This window comes from Tamandua tetradactyla, chromosome 3 (assembly GCF_023851605.1).
Source record: "Tamandua tetradactyla isolate mTamTet1 chromosome 3, mTamTet1.pri, whole genome shotgun sequence".
In the NCBI taxonomy this organism is placed as follows: domain Eukaryota; kingdom Metazoa; phylum Chordata; class Mammalia; order Pilosa; family Myrmecophagidae; genus Tamandua; species Tamandua tetradactyla.
The window spans coordinates 175,397,230-175,421,029 of record NC_135329.1 but is presented as its reverse complement, the minus strand read 5'-3'; the positions used below and the strand labels follow the sequence as shown (position 1 = coordinate 175,421,029).

General features: G+C 36.1%; 1 protein-coding gene and 1 pseudogene across 7 annotated transcripts in view; both read left to right on the top strand.

Moving 5' to 3' along the window:
• The window catches only part of ORC2 (origin recognition complex subunit 2), a 63,187-nt gene that overhangs the window by 12,753 nt on the left and 26,634 nt on the right, over positions 1-23,800 (top strand). For 6 of the 7 annotated variants that reach the window (XR_013172992.1, XR_013172991.1, XM_077154642.1 and 3 more), the window contains 5 exons: positions 12,800-12,892; positions 13,366-13,401; positions 14,432-14,463; positions 16,903-16,963; positions 19,283-19,476. Coding sequence is in view for 5 of the 7 variants with exons in the window: in XM_077154642.1 (XP_077010757.1) it covers positions 12,800-12,892; positions 13,366-13,401; positions 14,432-14,463; positions 16,903-16,963; positions 19,283-19,476 (416 nt within the window). In the remaining 2 variants the exon portion in view is untranslated. The remainder of the gene's footprint in view (positions 1-12,799; positions 12,893-13,365; positions 13,402-14,431; positions 14,464-16,902; positions 16,964-19,282; positions 19,477-23,800) is intronic. The other variant, XM_077154641.1, reaches the window with a different exon arrangement.
• LOC143677951 (lupus La protein homolog pseudogene) lies at positions 16-9,333 on the top strand (annotated as a pseudogene).

The window sequence follows — 23,800 nt, the reverse complement described above, 5'->3', positions numbered from 1 at the left end:
GTTCCTTTCTGATTTGTATAATCAGTATCACTTTTTCTAAGAAGATGTATGTAACTAACCACATTCCCTACAATGCATTCCATTGCATTACTTAAAAGAATGATGAGAGCTTGTTATTTCAAATTACATTATCAAACATACTTTCATTAGGTTTTTTTTTCATTCTTTTCTTAGTTATCTTATAAGACAGTGAAGAGTTCGACCAGATTGGAGAAAGAAATGCATATAGGGAAATCATTTAAAATAGATTGGTTAGATAGGACTGGATAATAGCCTGATGAGAAGCTATTAGTAGGCAAAGAGGAATTTTTATTTCAAATTCTCCAATATGTTGCAGACCGTTCTTGTGTAAAATACAATGCAAATTAATTAATTACTAAAAAAATGAAGCCATGCAATATATAAACCCTAATTTCTTTATTATTAAAGCAATAGCCATGTAACTTTATTTCAGTAACATCAGAGCAAAATAACATAAGCAATAAAAGAATTAACCAAGTTGTTCACATTTTATTGAAGGTGGGCATATAGACAATGTAGAGAAGGGGTCAGCAAATCTTTTCTGTAACATGCTAGATGGTCTCTGTTGTGACTACTCAGCTCTGCTATTGGAACATGAAGGCAGCCACAGACAATGTGTAAATAAATGGTGTGGCTCTGTTCCAATAAAACTTTACTTTAAAGTGGCTGTGAGCAACAAAAGAAAAAATAGATGAATGGGACTTCATCAAAATTTAAAACTTTTGTACATCAAAGGACTTTATCATGAATGGTAGAAATATTTGGAGACCATATACCTGATAAGGGTTTAATCCAGGATATATAAAGAGATAGTACAACCCAATGATAAAAAGACAAAAAAAAAACAGGCAAAAGATTTGAATACACACTTCTCCATATATAAAATGGCCAAAAAACACTTGAAGAAATGCTCAACCTCATTAGGGAAATGCAAGTTAAAACACAATGAGGTACCATTTCACAACCACCAGAATGACTGCTAATTAAAAAAAAGAAAAGAAGTGTTGGGCAGGAGTACAGAAATAGAAATACTTGTTCATTGTTGGTAAAAATGTAAAATGGTTCAGCTGCTATGAAAGACAGCTTGGCAATTCCTCAGGAAGTTAAGTATAAAATTATCGTATGACCTGGGGATCCCACTTCTAGGTATTTGCCAAAAAAAATTGAAATCAGGAATTCAAACATATTTTTACACTGTTGTTCATAGTGGCATTATTAACAGTTGCCAAAAGATAGAAGAAACCCATGTGTTCATCAACAGAAAACTGAATAAACAAAATGTGGTATATACCTAGAATGGATATAAAAAGAATGAGGTTCTGATAGATGGATGTATCTACAACATGGATGGAGCTTGAAGACATCTTGTTGAATGAAATAAGCTAGTCACAAAAGGACAAATACTATATGACCTCACTGATATGCAATAGAATTTGCAAATTCATAGAAACTAGAATACAAGTTACCAGGGACCAGGATGAGGGTGGGGAATGGAAACTTTATGCTTAATTGGTACAGTTTCTGTTTGGGGTTATAGGGAAGTTTTGCTAATGGTACGTGGTGATTGTGGCACTACACTATAATGTAATTAATACCACTGAATTGTATATTCGAAGGTGGTTAAACTTCTAAAACTAAATTTTTGCTTGTATTTATTTTACTAGAATAAAAGTTTTTGAAAAAAACCATAAAACTACAACACAAACAATGAACCCTAATGTAGACCATAATTAATAATATAGTTATAATATTGCTTCATCAAATGTAACAAAAGTACCACACTAATGGACGATCTAAATAACAGGGAAAACTGTGTGTGCGAGAGATGGTATATGGGCACTCTATACATTGTTCATGATTTTTCTGTAAACTTACAACTTCTCTAATAAAATAAAAATAGATAAATAGATGGCAACCTGGGATTTGTCCCACAGATCATAGTTTGCCAACGTTTGGCATTAAGAATCACTATTAGTAACTTTGTCATACACAATTGCAACTGAACAAAAAAATTATGTATTAAATAGTGATTCACTGTATTAAGTGCTTATACACACATTTGAGGAAACACTTTGTATATCTGTGTTTAAAGTTTTAAATTTCACAAATGAACTTTTTCTTAGGTGCCTAAACATCTTCTGTATTTTAATAACACAGAAGAAACAGCAGTCTTATGGAGGTATACTGACAAGAATAGACATTTTTAGCAATGTCAGCACATTCATTTTTAACTTTCAGTCAAATGAAGCAAATGATATTTTTTCAAAATTCATTTTTAATCCTTCATCAGAAACCAGTTCACCCATATATCCTTTAAAATTATAGTTAAATTGAAATATTTTTGGTGACTGGAAAGGATTCCATATGAATATACATTTGGATTGCAGTTGACACATGAACCTTGAAATACCCCATATTGTAATGTACTTAGCTAATATGCAACTTCAGCCGCATGTTACTCTCCCATGATTTTGACAGCCATCAAACTGGTCTTGGGTTTAGTGAGATATCTTCATTAATTTGGATGTCACAGCAATATTGAATAACTATAAAAATTTTTAAATGTTTATTAATTTCTAAACTCATCTCATTTTGATCAGTAACAGTTTATGGGCTGTTACCAGTCTGTGGACAATAATTTGAATAACACTGATTTATAACGTGTTGGAATAAGGAAATTAGGAGTTACCTCATAACAGTATTTCATTTTGACTCTAAACAAGAGATTTAGATATGGAATAAAAAGCATTAATTTTAATTGTAAAAAAGACTGAAGAAATGACAGCACAAAGGAATATATTATAGACAAATCAACTGAAAAAAATTCCCACTTTTAACAGGTGTGGGGAAATCAAAAAGGAAGGTTTCACTGAAAGAAAATTTTTATTTTGGACATAGCGACATAGTGGTGACATATCTGTGTAGAGTAGGAATTTCCTTATGGCGTTCCTCTTGAGTGACAACTCATTGATTGCAGATGGCTACTAGAAGCATTACATTGAGAAGGATTCTTAAAGACCAGGGTTAGTAGGAAACAGTGCAGTGATTGGTTGGCCATAGGGATGGGAGGGCCAGTCTCTATTGAAGACAGAACTAGGACAGGAGATACAGATATTCCTCAACTTAGAAGGAAAAGGTAGGCAACAAAGGATGAATTCACAAAGGAGATGTTTGAGTAAGGGTCAAGCAGTGATATCCATTTGCCAATATTTATAAAAAGCAGTTCTGTTTTAAATCATTTCTGAGCAGTAATTTAAAGTCTACATCATGGGGTTGTTACTCTTTGATAATGATTCATTCTGCAGACATTTATTGACCACCTACCGTGGAAGTGAGGATACCCAAATGATTAAGACAGTTCCTCACAAATTGTTGAAGATTTTGTCATACTATAAAGAGATAAAAAAAGAAACTTAAGTGTAACAGATGTGTTATAGACAGTATACCAAGTGCTGTACTTTGTACGTTATATATTCTCATTAACCTTTGCAAACAACCCTGTGAGAGACTGCAGAGATGAAGCTTAAGAGAGGTTAATTAATTTGTCCATAATCACAGATAGATGGTAAAGCCAGATTTAGATCCTAAGACTATTTGAATCTAAAGCCTGTGCCCTTAACCACTACTACCCTACCTCCATAGAGTTATGTACAAGCTACAGTCATTGTTCAAAGTAGAAAGGGATCCTCTTGGGGTAAATCAAGGAATTCTTGAAAGATGGTGATATCAATTCTGGATGTATAGGAGTTCATCAGGATGACAGAGGGGTGAGTTATTCAAATAGGGAAAAAGGCATGATCCATTCAGGTAACTACAAGTCATGGATGACTTGTATGACTGGATCACAAATGCAAAATGAACTGTAGTAAAGATAAGACTAGACAAGTATTACGGGCTGGATAATGAGGACTTACATATCAGGCAAAGAAATTTAAATTCCATCCATGGATGAGGTGAGAAATCATTGGATGATTTCAGGGATGTTACCTGATCAGATATGTGTCTTGGAAAGTTCATGCTAACATTGTGAACTGACTACTGTTAGAGTCCAGACAGATATGTGAAAGCCAGAACAAAAGTAGTAGCTGTTGGGGGTGGGATGAGGTGATGGATTAGAGATGTAGTCAGAAATGGGAAAAGAGGGTGAGGCAACTGGATTCAATGATGATCCTGGTATTTCTGAACTTGTGTTGGTGGATAGAATTTAAGTACTATGAAGTAGAATAGGGAATTCTTAGACACATTGAGTTTGGGTCACCCAAGAGGTATTTTGGTCTTTGCCTATCTGTGCATTTGCAGATAACTGTTTTCCTTTCCCTGTTTAGTACTTTCTCTTTCTTCCCTTCTCCTTATTTCCTTTATATATACGTTAATAGTTATATGAAAGCAGATAGGGTATTTTTTTTAATTTTAAACCAAAATTGATCTCTGTGTTAAATTTTACTTATATGGCTTTTGGTTGATTTGAACTGGTATTTTTTTTTTAGTGTAAACCTTAGACATTTCTGTGAGTAGAATGTTGGAGAGGATAAAGACTGTGAAGAAGAGATGGAATAACTATAAACAGTAGTGGATTGGGATAATGTCATGGAACACAAAGGGAGAAATAGTTTCAAGGAATGATTTAGAAACCCTAGTAAATAACATAGAAGATCAAAGAGATGAAGGAAAAAGAAGCCAGTGCACTTGTGGAGACTGTCTTGGGAATCTTGGACCTATTTTAAGATTGAAAGATAAAAATGAGAGCCGAGTTAAAAGTGGTTTTGTAGGCAGTAAGTAGCATTACACCATGTGCTTTAAACATACATAAATTCAGCTATACCTTCTTGAAAAAAGGGCAGGGTGTGGAGTAAGTTAAACATGCTCACTGTTTAAGTGAGCATAACACTTAACCTTTATACTCTCAATGAGTGATCTCCCTGTGAGCAGGTTAGCTTGAGAGATTTAAGTCTATGCCCTCAGGCCAAGATGGCGGTATAGTGAGTTGTGGAATTTAGTTAGTCCCCCAGAGCAGCTAGTAAATAGCCTGGAATTGAATTAATTAACAAATTCTGACTTCTGAAAACAGGCCCCGAGCACAGATAAACCTGGAGTAAACACTAAGGAACCAAGAATTTTCACCCCTGCAGAGAAGGGGCAGGGCTGACAGGGGAGGGGTGGAGGCTTTTTTAGTTGGACAGCACAAAATACTGGACCCCAAGAAAAAGGCAGCACATAGAGCCATGTACCAACTCTAGCTCTTATTTGGCAAACCTTGAGAGCAGGTATAGGGCTCTGAAAAAGCTTTTTCTTTTCTTTTCTTGACAGCTCATTAGATACAACTGCAAATACTCTCAGGATCCAAACTGCCCCAGGCAAGGGTATGATTAAGGCATGTCAGAGAGGCAAAGTAAATAGGTGGACTATTCCCTAAAGGCTGTATCTTCCGCAAGGAAAGGGAGGTGGGGAATTCAGGGAATATGGGCTCCAGGGGATAGAAAACAGAAGCAATCAAAGCCTGCCTACTACCTCAGCCTGGTAGGGAAAGGGTGCTGAAATTAAAGGCACTGCACAACTTTACACTGGTAGGAAGCTGCAAGTAGACAAGTACCACATGCTGGCCAGAATAGGAAAAATAGAGTTTAGAGGCTTCATTGGAAAGTCAACCTGCTGGGTCTCACTTACAGGGAAACTTGGTACTAACTGCTCTCTTTTCCTGATACATGGGCCGGTCTGGGGCCAGTCTGCTCTGGGAAAGTCTAACTGGGACTAATCATGTCTGAGGAGACCTTCCTCAAAAAAGAAAAAGGCTTCATAATGGCAGGACAAGCATCAGAAAAACAAGAACTGAAAAAATATGATCAGTTAACCAGTGCTAGAAGTCTAGAATAAGTTGAACTGAATGCCAAAGAACAGATAGAGAACAAAGCCGCCCAACAAGAAAACCCTACGTAAAAGAGTGAAAACAATCTCCAGAATAAGCTAATTAAGGGAATCAAATGCCTAGGTGCCAGGAAAAATAATGAGTCACACTAGGAAAAACAGATATCCCTCAGTCAGAGGAACAAACCAACAGTCAAATGAGGTACAGGAGTTGAAACAACTAATTCAGTATGTCTGAACAGACATGGAAAATCTCATCAAAATTCAAATCCCAGTGAGTTGAGGGCGGATATAAAGAAGACATTGGATGAACATAAAGAATTTTCAAGTTTGAAAAGATAAATCTCAGAAAGGCACAATAGAAAAGATGAAAAAATTAATGGAGACCTACAACAATAGATTTGAAGAGGCAGAAGAGAGGATTATTGAACTAGGGAGCAGGATATCTGAAATCTGACACCCAAGAGAAAATATAGGGAAAAGAATAAAAAAATATGAGCAGGGTCTCAGGGAATCGAATGACAATGTGGAGCGCATGAATATACGTATTCTGGGTGTCCAAGAAGGGGAAAGTAACAGAAAGACTAATGGAGGAAATTATCATTGAAAAAATCCTATCTCATGAAGGACATAAAATTATGGATCCAGGAAGTGCAGCATGCCCCAAACAGAATAGATCCAAATAGACCTGCTCCAAGACACTTAATAACCAGATTGTCAGATGTCAAAGAGAACGAGAAAATGTTGAAAGCAGCAAGAGAAAAGCAATCCATCACATACAAGGTGAGCCCAATAAGATTATATGTGAATCTGTCAGCAGAAACCATGGAGGCAAGAAGGCACTGGTAGGGTATATTTAAGATTCTGAAAAAGAAAAACTGCCAACCAAGAATTCTATACCCAGAAAAACTGTCCTTCTAAAATAAGAGGGCGATCAGAATATTTTCAGACAAACAGTCACTGAGAGAATTTGTGACTAAGAAACTGATTCCACAAGAAATACTAAAGGGAGCACTACAGGTAGATAGGAGGAAAGAGAGAGAGGTCTGGAGAAGAATGTAGAAATGAAGACTATCAGTAAAGGTAAAAAGAGAAAAAAGTTTATAACATCTAAAATCCAAAAGACAGAATGGTGGAAGAAAGTACTGCCTTTACAGTAATAACTGTTAATGTATTAAACTCCCCAATCAAAAGACATAGACTGGGCCCACTTGTGCCACACAGGCTGCTGGGTCAACCCCTGTATTAGCTAGGGTTCTCTAGAGAAACAATCAGCAGGAGATATCCATAGATATAAAATTTATAAAAGGATTTTCTGTAACCATGGGAATGTAGAGTCCAGGGTCTGTGGGGCAGGCCACAAGCTGGTAACTCCGATGAAGGTCCTCACAGAACTCTCAGGAGAGGCTGGTTGGGCAACCATAGGAATGTAAGGGTCCCAGGTCTGTAGGGCAAGCTGCAAGCTGGTAACTGAGGAAGTTCCTCAAAGAGCTTTCAAGAGAGGCTGGCTGGACAGCTGTGGGAATGAAAGAGTCCAAAATCTGTGGGGCAGGCTGTGAAGCTGACAACTCTAAAGAAAGGTCAGGACAAACGCTACAGAAGAGGCTCACTCCCTGAAGCAGGAAGAGTGACTTTCTCTTCTGAATCCTTAAAAGCCTTCCGGTGATTAGATTAGCTGCCACACATTGCAAAGACACTCCCCTTAGCTGATTATAAATGCAGTCAGTTGTGGATGTAGTCAATGAAATCATGATTTAAGTTCATGAAATGTCCTCATAGCAACAGACAGGCCTGTGCTTGCCTGACCAGATAACCAGTCACCACCACCTGGCCAGGTTGACACATGAACCTGACCATGACAACGCCCACCTTGTTTAAGCGCATTAGGCCAGGCAGAGGTGTTAAAGTCCAGGCTATCACTGCTAGTGCATGGTGCAGCTCTGTGACACCAGGACCCTAAAGGTTACCACAATGGCCAAAAATGGTGATAATGAAAAAATGGCTGCTCTAGCAGCCAAAATCTGTCATCAAATTGAGTATTATTTTGGCAGCTTTAATTTGCCATGGAACAAATTTTTAAAGAAACAGCTCAAACTGGACAAAGGCTGGATACCTTTGGAGATAATGATAAAATTCAGTAGGTTAAATCATCTTACAGAAGACTGCAATGTAATAGTAGAAGCATTGAGCAAATCTAAGACAAAACTCATGGAAATAAGTGAAAATTAAACTAAACTCAGAAGATCTCCAAGTAAACTGAAGTGACTGACGAGTATAGAAATGATGCAAAAAAAGGATCTGTTTGTATTAAAGGCTTCCCAACTGATGCAACCCTTGATGATAGAAGAATGGCTGGAAGGTAAAGGTCAAGTACTAAGTATTCAGATGAGAAGAACATTGCATGAAGCATTTGAGGGATCAATATTTGCAGTGTTTGATAGTATTGAATCTGCTAAGAAGTTTGTGGAGACCTCTAGACAGAAATACAAAGACACAGACCTGCTAATACTTTTCAAGGAATATTACTTTGCAAGAAAGAAAGCAAGATGAAGTGGAAGCTAAATTACGAGCTAAATAAGAGCAAGAAGAAAAGCAGAAGTTGGCAGAGGATGCTGAAATGAAATCTCTAGAAGAAAAGATTGGATGCTTGCTGAAATTTTCAGATGACTTAGATTATCAGACCTATAGAGATTTGCACATCCTTTTCTCAAGTCGTGGTGAAATGGATAGACTTTGTCAGAGGAGAAAGAGAGGGAATAATTCTATTTAAAGAAAAAGCTAAAGAAGCACTGGATAAAGCCAAAGATGCAAATAATGGTAACCTACAATTAAGGAACAAAGGTGTGACATGGCAAGTACTAGAAGGAGAGGTGGAGAAAGACACATTAAAAAAGAATACAGAAAATCAACAAGAATCCCTAAACAAATGGAAGCCAAAGGAAGAGGAAAGGGAAGTAAAGCTGCCCAGGTTGGATCTGTTAAAGGAAATGTATAGTCTCGGGGCAAGAAAACTTAAGTTTGATAGTGATGCTGAACATAATGAAAATGGTGCAGCTGGAACAGTGAAAAAAGCAAGAGAAGAAGCAGACAGGGAATAAACTGTATCAATACAGCAGAAAATTTTTGTATTGAGACCAGTAGCCTAGGAAATAAAATTTTTATACATCTTAATTAGACTTTAAACTGCTTTTTCTTTGGAGGTTTTTTAAAAGAAAACCAAATTAGGTCCACTTCAATGTCCACCTATAAGAAAGGAAAGACTTTTTTGTTTGTCTTTTTTGTTTTGTTTTTTATCCAGTTGAGAATTTTTTTTAACATATAGATCTGTTGGTGTTATTTCAAATGATTCCAGTGTCAAAGGGAATGCTCTTCCACTAAATTGCCTTTGTAATATGAGAATGTGTTAGTAAAACTTAATAAAATATGTAAACAGAGCAAAAAAAAAAAAAAGACTGGCAGAATCGATTAAAAATCAGGACCCATCTATATGCTGTCTACAGGAGCCTCACTTTAGACCCAAGGAAAAAATAGGTTGAAAGCAAAAGGTTGGAAACAAGGTACTTCATACAAACAACAATCAGAAAAGAGTAGCTTTTTTGAGTAGTATAGAGTAGTATAGAAGTAGCTATACTAATGTCCGACAAGTTGGACTTAAAATGTAACAAAAGAAGGGACAAAGTAAGACAGTATGTATTAATAAAAGGAACAATTCAACAAGAAGACGTAGCAATCATAAATATTTATGCACCGAGCCCTAGTGATCCAAAATACATGAAGCAAATACTGACAGCAATGGAGAGAGAAGTAGATACCCTTACCATAATAGTTGGAGTCTTCAATTCCCTGCTGTGATCACTGGATAGAACATCTAGACAGGATAAATAAGGAAGCATTTTGAATAATATAATAAATGAACTAGACTTAACAGACATTTACAGAACGTTATACCCCACAACAGCAGTATACGCATTTTTCTCAAGTGTTCATGGATCATTCTCAAGGATAGATATGCTGGGTCACAAAGCAAACCTCAATAAATTTAAAAAGTTTGAAACCATACAAAACCCTTTCTCAGATCACAGTGGAATGAAGTTGAAAGTCAATAACAGGCAGAAGACCAGAAATTCACAGATATATGGAGGCTAAACAACACAGTCATAAACAACCAGTGGGTCAAGGAAGAAATTACGAGACAAATCAGAAAATATCTCGAGGCAAAAAAATTGAAAATACAACATACAAAAATTTATGGGATGGAACAAAGGCGGTGCTGAGAGGGAAATTTATTGCCTTAAATGCCTATATTAAAAAAAGAAGAAAACAAAAATTGAGGAATTAACAGTTTTCCTGGAAGAACTAGAGAAAGAGCAGCAGACTAACCCCAAAGCAAACAAAAAGAAAGAAAGAATGAAGATTAGAGCAGAAGTAAATGAAATTGAGACTACGAAAAAATAGAGAAAATAAGCAAAACCAGAAGATGGTTCTTTGAGAAAATCAATAAAATCAATGGTCCCTTAGGCAGTCTGAGAAGAAAAAAAAAAGAGGATGCAAATAAATAAAATCAGAAATGGAAGAGGGGACATAACCACCAACCCACAAAAATAAAGGTGGTAATGAAAAGATACTATGAGCAGCTATATGCTGATAAACTAGACAACATAGATGAAACGGACAGCTTCCTAGAAAGGCATGAACAGCCAACGTTGACTCTAGAAGAAATAGAAGGCCTCAACAAACAAATCACAAGTAGAGATTGAATCAGTCATCAAAAAGCTCCCACAAGGGTGGGCCGCGGTGGCTCAGCGGGCAAAGTGCTTGCCTGCTATGCCGGAGGACCTCGGTTCGATTCCCGGCCCCAGCCCATGTAACAAAAAACGGAGAAACAGAATACAATAAAACCAGAAAATGTTTAAAGATGTTTCCCTTTCTTCCTTCCTTCCTTCCTTCTATCCTTCCTTCCTTCTCTCTGTCTTTAAAAAAAAAAAAAAAAAAAAAAAAAAAAAAAAAAAAAAAGCTCCCACAAAAGAAAAGTACAGGACCAGGTGGCTGGCTACACATGTGAATTCTGTCAAGCATTCAGGAAAGAATTAGTACCAATCTACTCAAACTCTTCAAAATTTGAAGAGGAGGGAAAGCTACCTAAATCATTCTATGAAGCCAACATCACCCTAATACCAAAGCCAGAGAAAGATATTACAAGAAAAGAAAATTACAGACCAGTCTCTTTAATTAATATAGGTACAAAAATCTTCAACAAAATATTGCAAATTGAATCCAACAGCATATTAAAAGAATTATACACCATGACCAAGTGGGATTTATTCAGGTATACAAGGGTGATTCAACACAAGAATGTCAATTAAATATTTTCTAGTCTCGATATCCTTTATGTCATTAGCCAAACCGTTGAAGATTTGTATGAATGTCTTTGATTAATTGTTCCAAATTCTGTGTTTTCTCTGGTGTTTTAATTTTGTCATTTGTCTAGGCCATATCTGCCTGCATCTTCATATTCTTTCTGTTGCCTTCAAGGCATTTGATTATTTTATAAGGTTATTTTGAAAGTTGATTTCCCTCACTTGTCTAAGGTTTTGCATTTGCTTGTGTTTGCGTTGAAGGTCTCCTTTCACTCTTGGTTTGTCAGTATTCCCTGCCCAGATGTCATGCAGGAACTGCAACTCTATTGGAAGATCTGTTTAGAGCTAGATAGGCAGTTTGCCAAACTTCACTTTCCATGTCTTCCCAGAAGATTGTGCTCTTGGGCCTCTTCTTCCCATCAGGCTCACTTCTCCCCAGCTGTGGCAGCTGCTGAGTAAGATGGAGACCAGTTTCAGTTCTAGCCAAGGCTTCTGGTCTTGGTGCATGCTGAAAGCCGCCCATCCTAGGGCTGGAGGTGGGCACTGTGCATCTCAGCAGTGAATCTGCTTGTGGGCCCAATGGGTTTGGTGGTTGCCAGGCTCCCACTTGGGATGATCTTGGGCTGTGGAACTGAGTATTTCAACTGCACCTGCCCTCAGCTGCCTGGAAAAGCCTGGCAGCATGACACAGCTCGCATCTTTGGCTACCATCTCCTCCCAGGCAAACCTGAGGGCTCCAAGCCATGTCTTTTCACTGGTACACATCTGAGGGTTCTCTCGCCACACCTCTCCATCCTTGCATGCCTGAGGGCTCCGGGCTTTGTGGGGAAAGGAAAGTGGTAACAGGACCCAACAAGTCTCTTTTCTTGACCAGTTGTCAGCCTGGCTCCACTTTTCATTTCCCCCTCCTCCCAAAAGCAGGGCCCTCCCAGTCTTTGCCACAAAGCAGGCTTCCACAGCAGCCTTTGTCTGGGGTCAGAGGCAGGCACTCTATACTAGCTGGAAGTTCTCTGTGCACAGGCTAACCAAGTCTGCTGGCTTCTGGGGTTCCCATGGGAGACCAGAAGCTACAGAACTGAGAGGGAAGCTCTCCCAAGCTTGCTGTGGAGGCTGGGGACACCTTCCTGTGCACCACTAATTGCCCCAGGTGGAATCAAACCTAGCATACTCACCCCATTCTCTCTGTCCCAATTTCCCCGCTTTTTCATCCAGGATCTCCCTATATAATGTAGAAGTCCTCTCTGGTCACTTGCACCTTGAAACTGCTGTCCTAGTCATTTTTTTGTCACTTTTAGTTTTCCCATGGAGCAGGGATGAGCTTAGCCTATCCTATTCTGCCATCTTCTTTCATTTGATTTTAGATCATACCTTCTGGCCCTTCCCAATCCCTAGCAAAAATGTGCCTCAGATAAAGAAATGTAAGGAGTGTAAATTTGACAATGGAGTGGAGAGAGTATGATAATTAATGTTTTTATATAAGTTAAGGCTATTTCCCTCTTTAATCGATAGTTGTCCATTAAAAAGTTTTTTATATATTTCTTTTATTTGACTATTTACAGCTTCAGAATTAGCAAAAACACCAAGAAAAAGTGTTTCATGCGATTTGAAGGATGATCCTGCAATAATGGTAAACGTTCCTCAAAGTAGCAAAGGTAAGGTTTTACTTAAGTTCTTTGAAAAGAGTTTTCATAGTTGCTTCAGATTTATAGCATGTTACTTTTTTTACTTATCTAAGTAAATTTTTATGTATTTTATTCTTTTCTGCTTTGAAAATTCATTCAACAAAATCCAGTTAATGCCCCAACCTGTGTGCATTAATATATCTTAATATAAAAGAGGAACATATATTTGTGCTCATTCATTGTATGAGTTGACAGGGCCAACTAAAAACAGTGTTAAAATTGCTTTCTTATGTGTTTAACAGCTAAATCTTAATACCATTTGAAATAAGACTTTTAGAATTTGAAATTCTTATGGTTTGTAGAGGATCTATTTTGGGGGGGGGGGGGGTGCATGGTCCAGGAATCAAACTGGGTCTTCTGCATGAAAGGCAGGCATTCTAACTACTGAATTACCCATACACCCCAAAGCAATAGTTTTTTGTTTTTTTTTTTTCCATGGACAGGCACCAGGAATCGAACCCCAGTCTCTGGCACTGCAGGTGAGAATTTGCTGCTGAGCCACAGTGGCCTGCCCTATAGGGTGCTATTTTTGAATGATCCATTCCAACTAGATTACATATTTTATTCTTTAGTAGTTAACAGCAAAAAGCGATCCATTTTTCCTTGTCATACAAATGCTACAGAAGAACGGGAAATAGCTGTCACTAATGAGAACAATCATGGAATTAGTGAAAATTCATCTTCTTGTGGAGATGCAGTTAATTCAGAATTTCATAATATATGGTGTTACATTAGTTTGTTAAGCTGCTGGGATGTAGTATGCCAGAAATGGAAGGCAATTTAATAAGTTGCAAGTTTACAGTTCTAAGTCTATAAAATGTCCAAACCAAGGCATCTATGCAAAGATACCTTAATTCAAGAAAGAGTGATCTGGGAAGGCCATGGCTGGCATCTGCTGGTCCTTGTTCCCGGTTCTGTTTCTTCCAGCTTCTGATGCCAGTGGTTTCCTCTCTAAGCATCTGTGCATTCACTTAGTGCTCTGGGACAAAGTTCTGGGGTTCATCTCTTAGCTTAGCATCTCCTGGGGGCTGGAGATTTCTTCTCTTCAGGTTCAGGCTATTTCTGTGAGTCCTTGCTTAGTATCTGGGCTATTTCTGTTTCAGTCTCTAAATATCTACCTCGACTCTGCCTGTCAGCTTTGAGCTCTCTCCAAAATATTTCCTCTTTTAAAGGAATATAATACAATCAAGACCCACCTTGAATGAGCAGAGTCACATCTCCATCTAACCAAAAAGCACACCCGTAATTAGGTGCAGCACATCAGCATGGAGATAATCTAATCAAATGTTTCCGCCCTGCAATGTTGAATCAGGCTTAAAAGAAATGGTTACCCCCCAACGAGATTGGATCAGGATTAAAACATGGCTTTTCTGCATTACGTAATAGCTTCAAACTGGCACAGGTAGCCTCTGTATGCAAACTGCAACTTTGCTTTTAATGACACTAAACCACGATGAAAAGTGAAATATTTATAGTAAGTCATGGCTTTTTTCCCCCTCCATTATTTAGGACATTCTACTTCAGACAAAAGTCAGATGAAGGTAAGCAATTGACTTAAAAGGAACAAAATGCAATGGGTGTTTCAAAGTAAGACATTTAAAGTATCCATTTAATCTCTTAATTTACATGGTGCTTTATAATTTACAGGTATTTTTCAAATTAAATACCTACCGTCTAGTGAAAAATTTGAGGCTTAGGGAGGTAAGGTGACTTGCCTTGAGTTCACCGAAGTTGAAAGGAGAATAGCTAGAAAATGAAGCCAGGTCTACTGGACCCAACTGTTGCACTTTCTCTGCTATGCCAGAACTATCTCTGGGTATTTTCAGTTTACTAGAGTTGGCTTGGAAATTTTACTGTTTTGGGGGTGTTTTTTTTTTTTGCTCTTAATATATCTGTTCTGTTGTTTCTTAGGGGTTGTTCTTTCAATCCATTGATCTATTCTTTTATAATTTATATATGAAAACTAAGTTAACTATAAAACAGATAAATTAATTCCAAGGTTGCTGAAAATAATTGACTATTTTTATCCCCCTTTGTGTTTTTTGTGGTTTATTTTTACATCATGCCTGTCCACATGGGCCTGCCTGCATCAGGCAAGCCCATATAGGCATATAGGTATTTTAGGGTAATGTGTATGTGACTGTTGAGTTCATCTAAGTCTGGATGGCTTTAGATTTAGACATTTCTGGGTTTGTGTACAGACTAAATTAAGGGAACCCCTTAGATAGGAATTTGAGTGTGGACATTCAAGGGCATGATTATGGCCTGTGCAGACACAGCCTATTTAGGCAAGTCTAGATTTGGGATTAGACATGTCATACCCTCCTTTTTCTTTAATAATGCTTTTTTCCCCTGAATTTGGTCCTGTATACTGTATCATTGTAAAAGAATAAAAGTCATTCCATAATCTAATTATGAAATTAGATACGTTAGACCATTCTTTTTCACATTCTGGATCAACCATTAATAGATCTTGCTGGCTCCTCAAAAGACTACCAGAAAACCTGTTGATCCAGCAAAGCTCAGCTTAGTAGACCTGCTGTAATAAGGACAATATAACCATGATAGAGTCTTAATACAGTGCTTTAGAAGAGGAAGTTCTGGCAAGGATATATATAAGATTTGGGAATTTGGGCTTAAGTAGTTTAAGGCAGGTCTTTCAAGAAGGGAAGCTGTTTGATATTAGGCAAGGTGCATTACATGATATTTGAGGATTGGTAGACACATTAAGGAGAGTCTTGAAAAGTAAACTGTTTTTTGGTAAGTAAGCTGTTTGCTGTGGTGATTAATCTGTTATCCTTGTTCGAAAGAACAGGTTTGCCCAAGTGAGCAAACTGTCCCCAAAATTAGTTTTCAGGAGTGTCCTGTACAGTGAAGTTATTTAATAGTTTGTAACCTTATCTTCCAATAGGAATTTTCTGAAATAGTTATTTTGACACAGATTATCTCAGTTCTCAATTTTTGAAATAGTTTAGTAGGACATGAGCTGCATTTTAAAAAATGAAATGGAACAGAACAGAAAATTTCTGTTTTGGAAGTATTGTTTCATTATGTCTTTCATTTACATACTATTGGGTCAGGATAGCAAAATGTAAAAACTTGTTTGAGGATCTTTATCACAAAGTTAATTATGCTATACTTCATGCATCCACTGATAAAAGAGCAGCTTAATTATTATAGTACTATTCTTAATATCCCAAATCAAATTCTATTAATATTTGTAACTGAGACCAAAACTTATCACAAGACTGCAGACAAACTTTGTCATATTTTCATGTGACAAAAAAACACATGGTACTTTCACAAGACAGCAAAATTTGTCATATTTTCATGTGACAAAAAAACATGGTACTTTTTTTTATTAATACTGTTAAAAATTAACATGCATATAGCAGTGGCATTTTAATGTAATAAAATTTAGCATTGTTAAAGTATTTTGTTCAGTAAGGAGAAAAGCATGGAAATATCCTTTTTATTTTATACTTCTGGAAAATATTTTAAAATGTAAATAATTGATAAGTAACAAGTTTGAATCTCTGTTTCTTCTCTTTCACAGAATGTAATACTTTAACACAAGTAAATTTCTAGCACATTAAAGGCCCACTGTCATATGTGTGGAAATGCTCATTATTTTTATATTTTTAATATTCTACTACTCTGATGGGTGGCAAGGAATTCAAAAGGTGGATATACTTATTTTTTTTCCTTAATTACATACTTTGCAAATGTTCTGGAATTCTAATTTCTAGAATCACTCTAGGAATCCTTTGGAGTTTTTAATTTTTGTTATACTCTGTTTTTTTTCCAACAAATTCATTTGTCACTGTCTTCCTAAAGCCTTAAATTAAAGGCTCATCCAGTTCTAAGGGAGCCTTTTGATAGCAAAATAAATATTTTTCTAGCCTCTTTCACTCACATCAGTCAGTAATTTTCCATTAGTATTGTTTGACTATTTAATTTTAATGTTTTTTTTTTAATAGAGCAATGACAAAAGTGAATTTCGGTCAAAAACACCTAGTGGTCTAAGGAAAAGATTAATAGGTATGTATTTCTTTTTACAGTAAATTTTTATAAAAAGTAACATCTAAACATGGGACAGCAGTTGTTTCATATACAGATTATGTACACAGGTTCTAGAGTTAGACTGCTTGGTTTTCTATCTTTGGCCTCACTACGACCTCTTTATGCTTCAAATTTTTCATTTTTAAAATGGGGATAATAATAGTATTGGTCTCAGAATAGTTATGAGGATTAACTAAAATAAAGGGTTAAAGTGTGTGTTCTAGTTTGCTAGCTGCCGGAATGCAATATACCAGAAACAAAATGGCTTTTAAAAAGAGCAGTTTATTATGTTGCTAGTTTACAGTTCTGAGGCCGTAAAAATGTCCCAATTAAAGCAAGGCAATAAAAATGTTCAAATTAAGGCACAAACAATAGGTTACCTTCACTCAAGAAAGGCCAGTAAAGTTCAGGGTTTCTCTTTCAACTGAAAAGACACATGGCAAACATGGCGACATCTGCTATCTTTCTCTCCAGGCCTCTTGCTTTCTGAAGCTCCCCCAGGGGCATTCTCCTTCTTCATCTCCAAAGGCCACTGGCTGGTAGATGCTTTGCTTCTCAGGGCTGTGTTGTTCTCAAACATTTTCCAAAGAGCCTCTTCTTTTAAAGGATTTAGTAAACTAATCAAGACCCACATGGAATGGGTGGGGGCACATCTCTGGTGATAACCTAATCAGATTTCCAATCTATGGTACTGAATAGGAATTAAAAGAAAGACTACCTCCACAAATGGATCAAGATTAAAACATGGCTTTTCTAGGGTACATTATCCTTTCAAACCAGCATAGTTGGTTACCTCATTCATTTTGGAAGTTAACTTTTTAAAATAGTTTTTCATTTATTTTGAAAACTGTAAAACTATATTTATTGTTTCTGGGAGTGGTGGGCATAGTTATGGTTTGTTAAAAATTATTTTTTTCTTGTATCAACTCTAGGATGATGAACTGTGTGTATGTATTAGTAGTAGTTATAATAGTAGTTACCATTTATTAAATTCTGTATCAATTAATATGGAATTTTCAACCTACAACCTCCACATAGGTCCCTAGACCAGTTAAGTTGAAACCCTGAGTGGCCAGCCCTTCCAGTAGATCAGCTAGTTCCATCTTCCTACCCCTTATTATTAACAGCCCTTCCAACATGAAGAAGTTAGAATAGACAGAGCCCAATACCCCTAAAGAGTGGGAGAAAGATCAGAGGTGATGGTGGAGTTACATAGAAAAGGTAGGGTTTAACAAACAAATATGATTGCTGAATCATTATAGTGGTATTTCTTTTAATCTCTAGTATCCTAGAGCTGCTAAAAGTAAAACCCTAAAATTGTGGATTTGTAACCCATAACCAAATTCTGAAATCTGTTCTACAACTATTTGTTGCAGTGTGCTTTGGAACTTATTGCTTTTTCATATACATGTTATTTTTCACAAAAAAGAAAAAAAGGTCAATTGTGATGATAAAAAAACTATTCCTTCTAGCCTCCTAAATTCTTGAGCAGCAAGAAGGAAAAATCTGAGATGATGGTTTGGTAGTCCATGACAAACTCTGGAATCTGTCCTGTAACACTTGCTGAAGAGTGCTTTGAAAACTATTGCTTTTTTCCTTTCTTTGCTTTGTATGTATGTTATATTATACAATAAAAAAGTTAAAAAAAAAAAGTTGGGGTTTTCAGTAGTTAGCAACAGAAAATTCTGCCAGTGTAGCATAAGCCATAAAGAAATTTAAGTATCTCACATTATTAGAAGTTGAAAGGTACATAGTTCCATGGTTGATGTAATGACTCAACAGTACCATTAAGGACAGAGGTTCTTCCTGTCTTTTTGCTCTGCTATTGGTATTTTCATCCTGAGGGTTGACAATTCATACGTCAAAGTAGCTTTCAGAGCTTTAAGGTATAGGTGTGTAAAAGAAGGAAAATCTTTCCCAGAAGCTTTAGCAGATTTCCCCTCAAGTATCATTGGTCAAAGGGTACATAGCCAATGCTAATTGCAAGATAGGCTAAAATGCCAGTATCTGGCAAGAATAAAAACTGTTACTATGTTGCTCCTGGGGTAGGGCATATTGCTGCATTTTACAAGAAAGAAAGAATCATTTAGGCTTATTGAATTAGATACTAATTAGCCTCATTTGACAACTGAGGAAAGTAATGCCCAGAGAACTTTTGTAACTAGCTTTGGTATAATCATGAACAAGTAATGCCAAAACCGGAATTTGAACTCTTCAAAGTCAACCTTCTTTCCATTTCCCACAATGCCTCTATTATCACACCGTCAAATATTACCAATTTCTCTTTTCCCCCCACAGCTCCTAGATCTCACTCTGACAGTGAAAGTGAATATTCTGCTTCCAACTCAGAGAATGATGAAGTGGTTGCACAGGAATATGAAGAGAATACTAACGAAACCATACTGAGCCAAAAGATTCAAGCTCAAAATAGAGTAGTTTCAGCTCCTGTTTGCAAAGAAACATCTTCTAAGAAACTGAAAAGAGATAAAACAGTAAGTACTGAGATAAAACAATAAGTAAAGAGAGACTTTAAATGAAAAATGTTTAATACTTCAAATATAACATATCCTAAGAGATTAGATCTAATTGAGGCGGGGTAGAATAGGAATGATGTCAACATCATTTAAAAATTTTTCTTCACTCTCCTCTATTTTCTCAAGGCAGCACATTTTATTAACTGTCTCAATGAATCTCTGACCTATGAGCCTTTAATATACATTCTTAAGAATAGGAACTGTTTCTTTTTCCTTATAATTGTAATTTACTGTGCAAATTACTATAGCAGTATATTACAGGAATTTCAAGAACAAAAGTCATTCATAATCTGCTCTTCATAAAATCTGAATTTTCATTTTTAATATTCCCTTCTATTTTAGATTTTGTTTAAATTTTAGAAAAGAAATCTTTGTGATATTTTATTTTTTTAAATACCAAAAAACACGTAACGAAGCAGACATTCCTCTTTTGATCCATTATTATTTTTAATATGAAAATGTCATTAACAAAGTCCCTGTTTTGGGACATTTATGTTGTTATTCCGTATTTGCTGTTTTAGATAATAATTCAGTAGCTGTTCTTTTTTTTTTTTCCTTCTCTTGAATTATTTTCTAGGATAAATTCACAGCAATGATCTTAGAGCAGGAAAAAAGGCATGACATGTTTTTCATGCTTTTCAATTGCTTTCAGAGTTGTTCCAGTTACAGTGGCATCGGAGTGCATGAGTATAGCATTTTTACCCTCAACTTACTAATACTAGCATAATTATTTTTAACTTTATTCCTTCAATGTGTTTTAAATGAGTTCCTATTTATAGCCTGTTCTGCATCTCATTATGTCTATTGAGTATTTCTTCTGTTTTTCAGTGGCCATAAAGCTGAAATAAAAGGACTAATAAAAAATGATGTGCTTAGGAGGCTGGTAACTTGAAATTTTGTTTTAAGTTTTTCAATAGGTTCATTCATATGGTTAAAAAATTTTAAAGTTATACACTGAAGCTCTCTTCTTCCCTCTGCCCCATCTGCCCTGTTGCCCCCACCTCCCACAATAGGTAACCACTTTTATTATTTTATAATGTATCCTTCCAAAAGTTCTTTCTTCTCCTTAATAGTGCATTTTTTTCCTCAATAGTACATCTTGGATTGCTTTCTGTTTAGTATTAAAATAGTGCCATCTCCATGCCAGACACCCAAGTTCAATTCCCGGTACCTGCCCATGCAAAAAAAGAAAAAAAAAAAAAAAAAAAGCACCATCTTTGGAGTTATACAGAAAAGGTAGAATTTAACAAACGAATGTGCTTGCTGAATCATTAAGTTGATATTTCTTTTAGTCTCCAGTATCTTAGAGCAGCTAGAAGTAAAACCCTAAGATTGTGGAATTGTAACCCATACCATACCGAAATCTGTTCTACAACTAATTGTGTTGAGCTTTGGAATTCATTGCTTTTTTGTATATGCTATTTTTCACAAAAAAAGGAAAAAAAAGGCAATTATGATGATTTAAAATTAGATAAAAAAAAATGTTTTTTCCTTCTAACTTCCTACATTCTTGAGCAGCTAAAAGGGAAAATCTGAGATGATAGTATGGTAGCCCATGACAAGCTCTGACATCTGTCCTGTAACTACTTTTTGAAGAGTGCTTTGAAAACTATAGCTTTTTTATTTCTTTGCTGAAAACTATAGCTTTTTTATTTCTTTGCTTTGTACATATGTTATATTATACAATTTAAAAAAAAGTAAAAATAAAAGCGAACACAAAAATAGCACTATCTTTTTAAAAAATCACTGCATAGTGTCTATGTGCATATATACCACAATTTATTTACCCAATCCTCCATTGATGAGCATTTGTGTTGTAGTCATGCTATTACATATGGTGCTGCAGTTAATAACCTTTATACATAGTTTATCACGTGTTTTTTTTATCTGCAGTATGAATTTTCAAAAATTGAGTTACTTGGTCAACAAATAAATGCATTTATAATTTTGATAGATATTACTGAATTGCCTTCCACTGTAATTGTTCTGATTTATACTTGTATGAAAATACTTGTTTCTCTGCTACCTTGCCAGCTCTGTTGCCAGAGCTATCCCAGTGAAGTTTTAATTTACAGTTTTCTTGGTTGAGTGAAGCTGAGCATCTTTTCATATGTTGAAGAGCCATTTGTGTTTCCTTTTCTGTGAATTGTTTTTTCATATACTTTGCGTGTAAAGTTCTTTACATAATGCTGAGATTAGCTCTTTATAGCCACTTCTTTCTACCCTTCCTTCCCAAGAAAAATGTAAAGTACTTCACATAAAGAAAATTCTTAATGGCCAAACATAGGAAAATGTTCAAAATTGTAAACAGCAGTGAGGTATGTGCACAAAGATGCTCATAATAACATTATGCACAGTACAAAATTGAAAACAACTTAAATGTCCAACCATAGTGAAATGGTTAAGTATATTATGGATTTCATACTCAGTGGACTAGTATATAAACTTAAAGTGATAATTATATAGCAGCATGAAAAATTTACCCTAAAATACTTTTTTAAACTGCTAGACACCAGTTAGAAAGACACAAGTTTAGAAAAACTTGTAAAAGAAAGGGGGAAATTTGGTTAGTGTATTTGGTTGTTGCCATGTTCTAGTAGCTTAACTATGGTGGCCTAAGTTGTTTTTTAACTGTAGACTACTACCGAAACTGCTTGTGGTCCACCCTGTCTGTGACAGAGGTTGAGAATATGTGAGAGCTCACATAGGTCACATCCTGGGTTATCTCGGAACAAACATTATTTCATTGATAAATAGGCCCAACATGGAATAGGGAGACCTGCAACTTAATTCTGATGGTAGTTATTAGGGATATGTAGATGTGTTGTAGTCCTCTTTTTTTTTTCTTGCATAGGCAGTCACCCGGAATTAAACCTGGGTCTCCGGTATGGCAGTCGAGAATTCTACCACTGAGCCACTGTTGCTCTGCCCTGCAGTCGTCTTTTGGGGACAGAAAGGTTTGGTTTATATCTCCACTTTGTGTTGGAGAAGAGATCCAGAACAACAGATTTGGAGCAATTCTAAGAGATATAATGAGCATATATGCAAATGTACCGTGAAAGCTCCTTTTTTGTATAAAGCAGGCTCTTCTTACTCACATCTGATCTTCTACCTGAAAGTAAAGTTGGAGCAGCCTCTAATACAAAGTATGTGGCATCAAGTATGTGGCATCTGAACCTACCTGGTGCATTGGATCCTATAGCAAGAATAGGGTAAAATTATAATTAGAACAGCTAATGAAACTCAAAGTGCTCAGACTACATGTAAGTTTTTCTGCTCCTGCCTAGTAGCACAGGTCCTTTCTAAGTCTCCTGGCTAAAAATTTGTAGTTGAAAATCTGGAATGTATTGGCATTCAATGGAAAGAAGAGACTTTTCTTTTTAACCTCTAGTTAATGACATAAAAAGAAAATTAATTTAGAGACAAGGCCTCAATAATTAAAAATTATGGTATCAATATATGAATAAAGAGACAGGCCAGAATAGAAAGTCCAGTAATAGAGATATATGTGGAAATTTAATATATACTAAAGGTGGCATCTTGGTTCAGTTATGTAAGAATGGATTTTTAAGTAAATATTTATTGGACAATTGGAGGCCAGACTTCTGTTTACTGTGTTGTATAGCTTTCATAACATTTTACATAATTAATAATTCATAGGGCTACAGATCCATGATTTGTTTGGAAGAACAGTGTAGGTACCATGGCTTAAGGGGCTTATTATTATCCTGATGCTCTGTTGTAAAGGTTCAGCAGGAATATTACTGCTTATATGACTTCCTGTCTCTTTTCTAACACCCTAGAGGTTATCCCTCCCCAGAATCAAAGTATAAGTAGAGAGCCATTTTACTGAAACTATAGGCATGTTCCCCCCTCTCCACCCACTGTTGTTGATTTTTTTTTCCCATTTTCACAGTTCTTGAACCATATTAATATTAAAGGATTTTGCTAGAACTGTTGATGACAGGTAATGATTTATAAAACCGTCTTTTTTGGTTTTTAGTCTAAATGAAGTTTGTATTTTTGGTACTTGGGAGTCGTTTTTAGGAACCATCTAATCTTTTAGCTCTTATCCTAAGAGTTCCTCACTTGTGTTACTGGAACTAAATATGCGCTGTCTTTAACCCATGCTGTTGCTTTAAAAAGAAATACTATTAAATAAAGAATTTCATATGTTCTGTTTTAAAAATCTAAAAATTTAGAAAAGAAAGTGTATAAATGGGATAACATTTCAGCATTTATACTGTGAGCACGCTCAGATAGGCCAGTATAAATGACTACT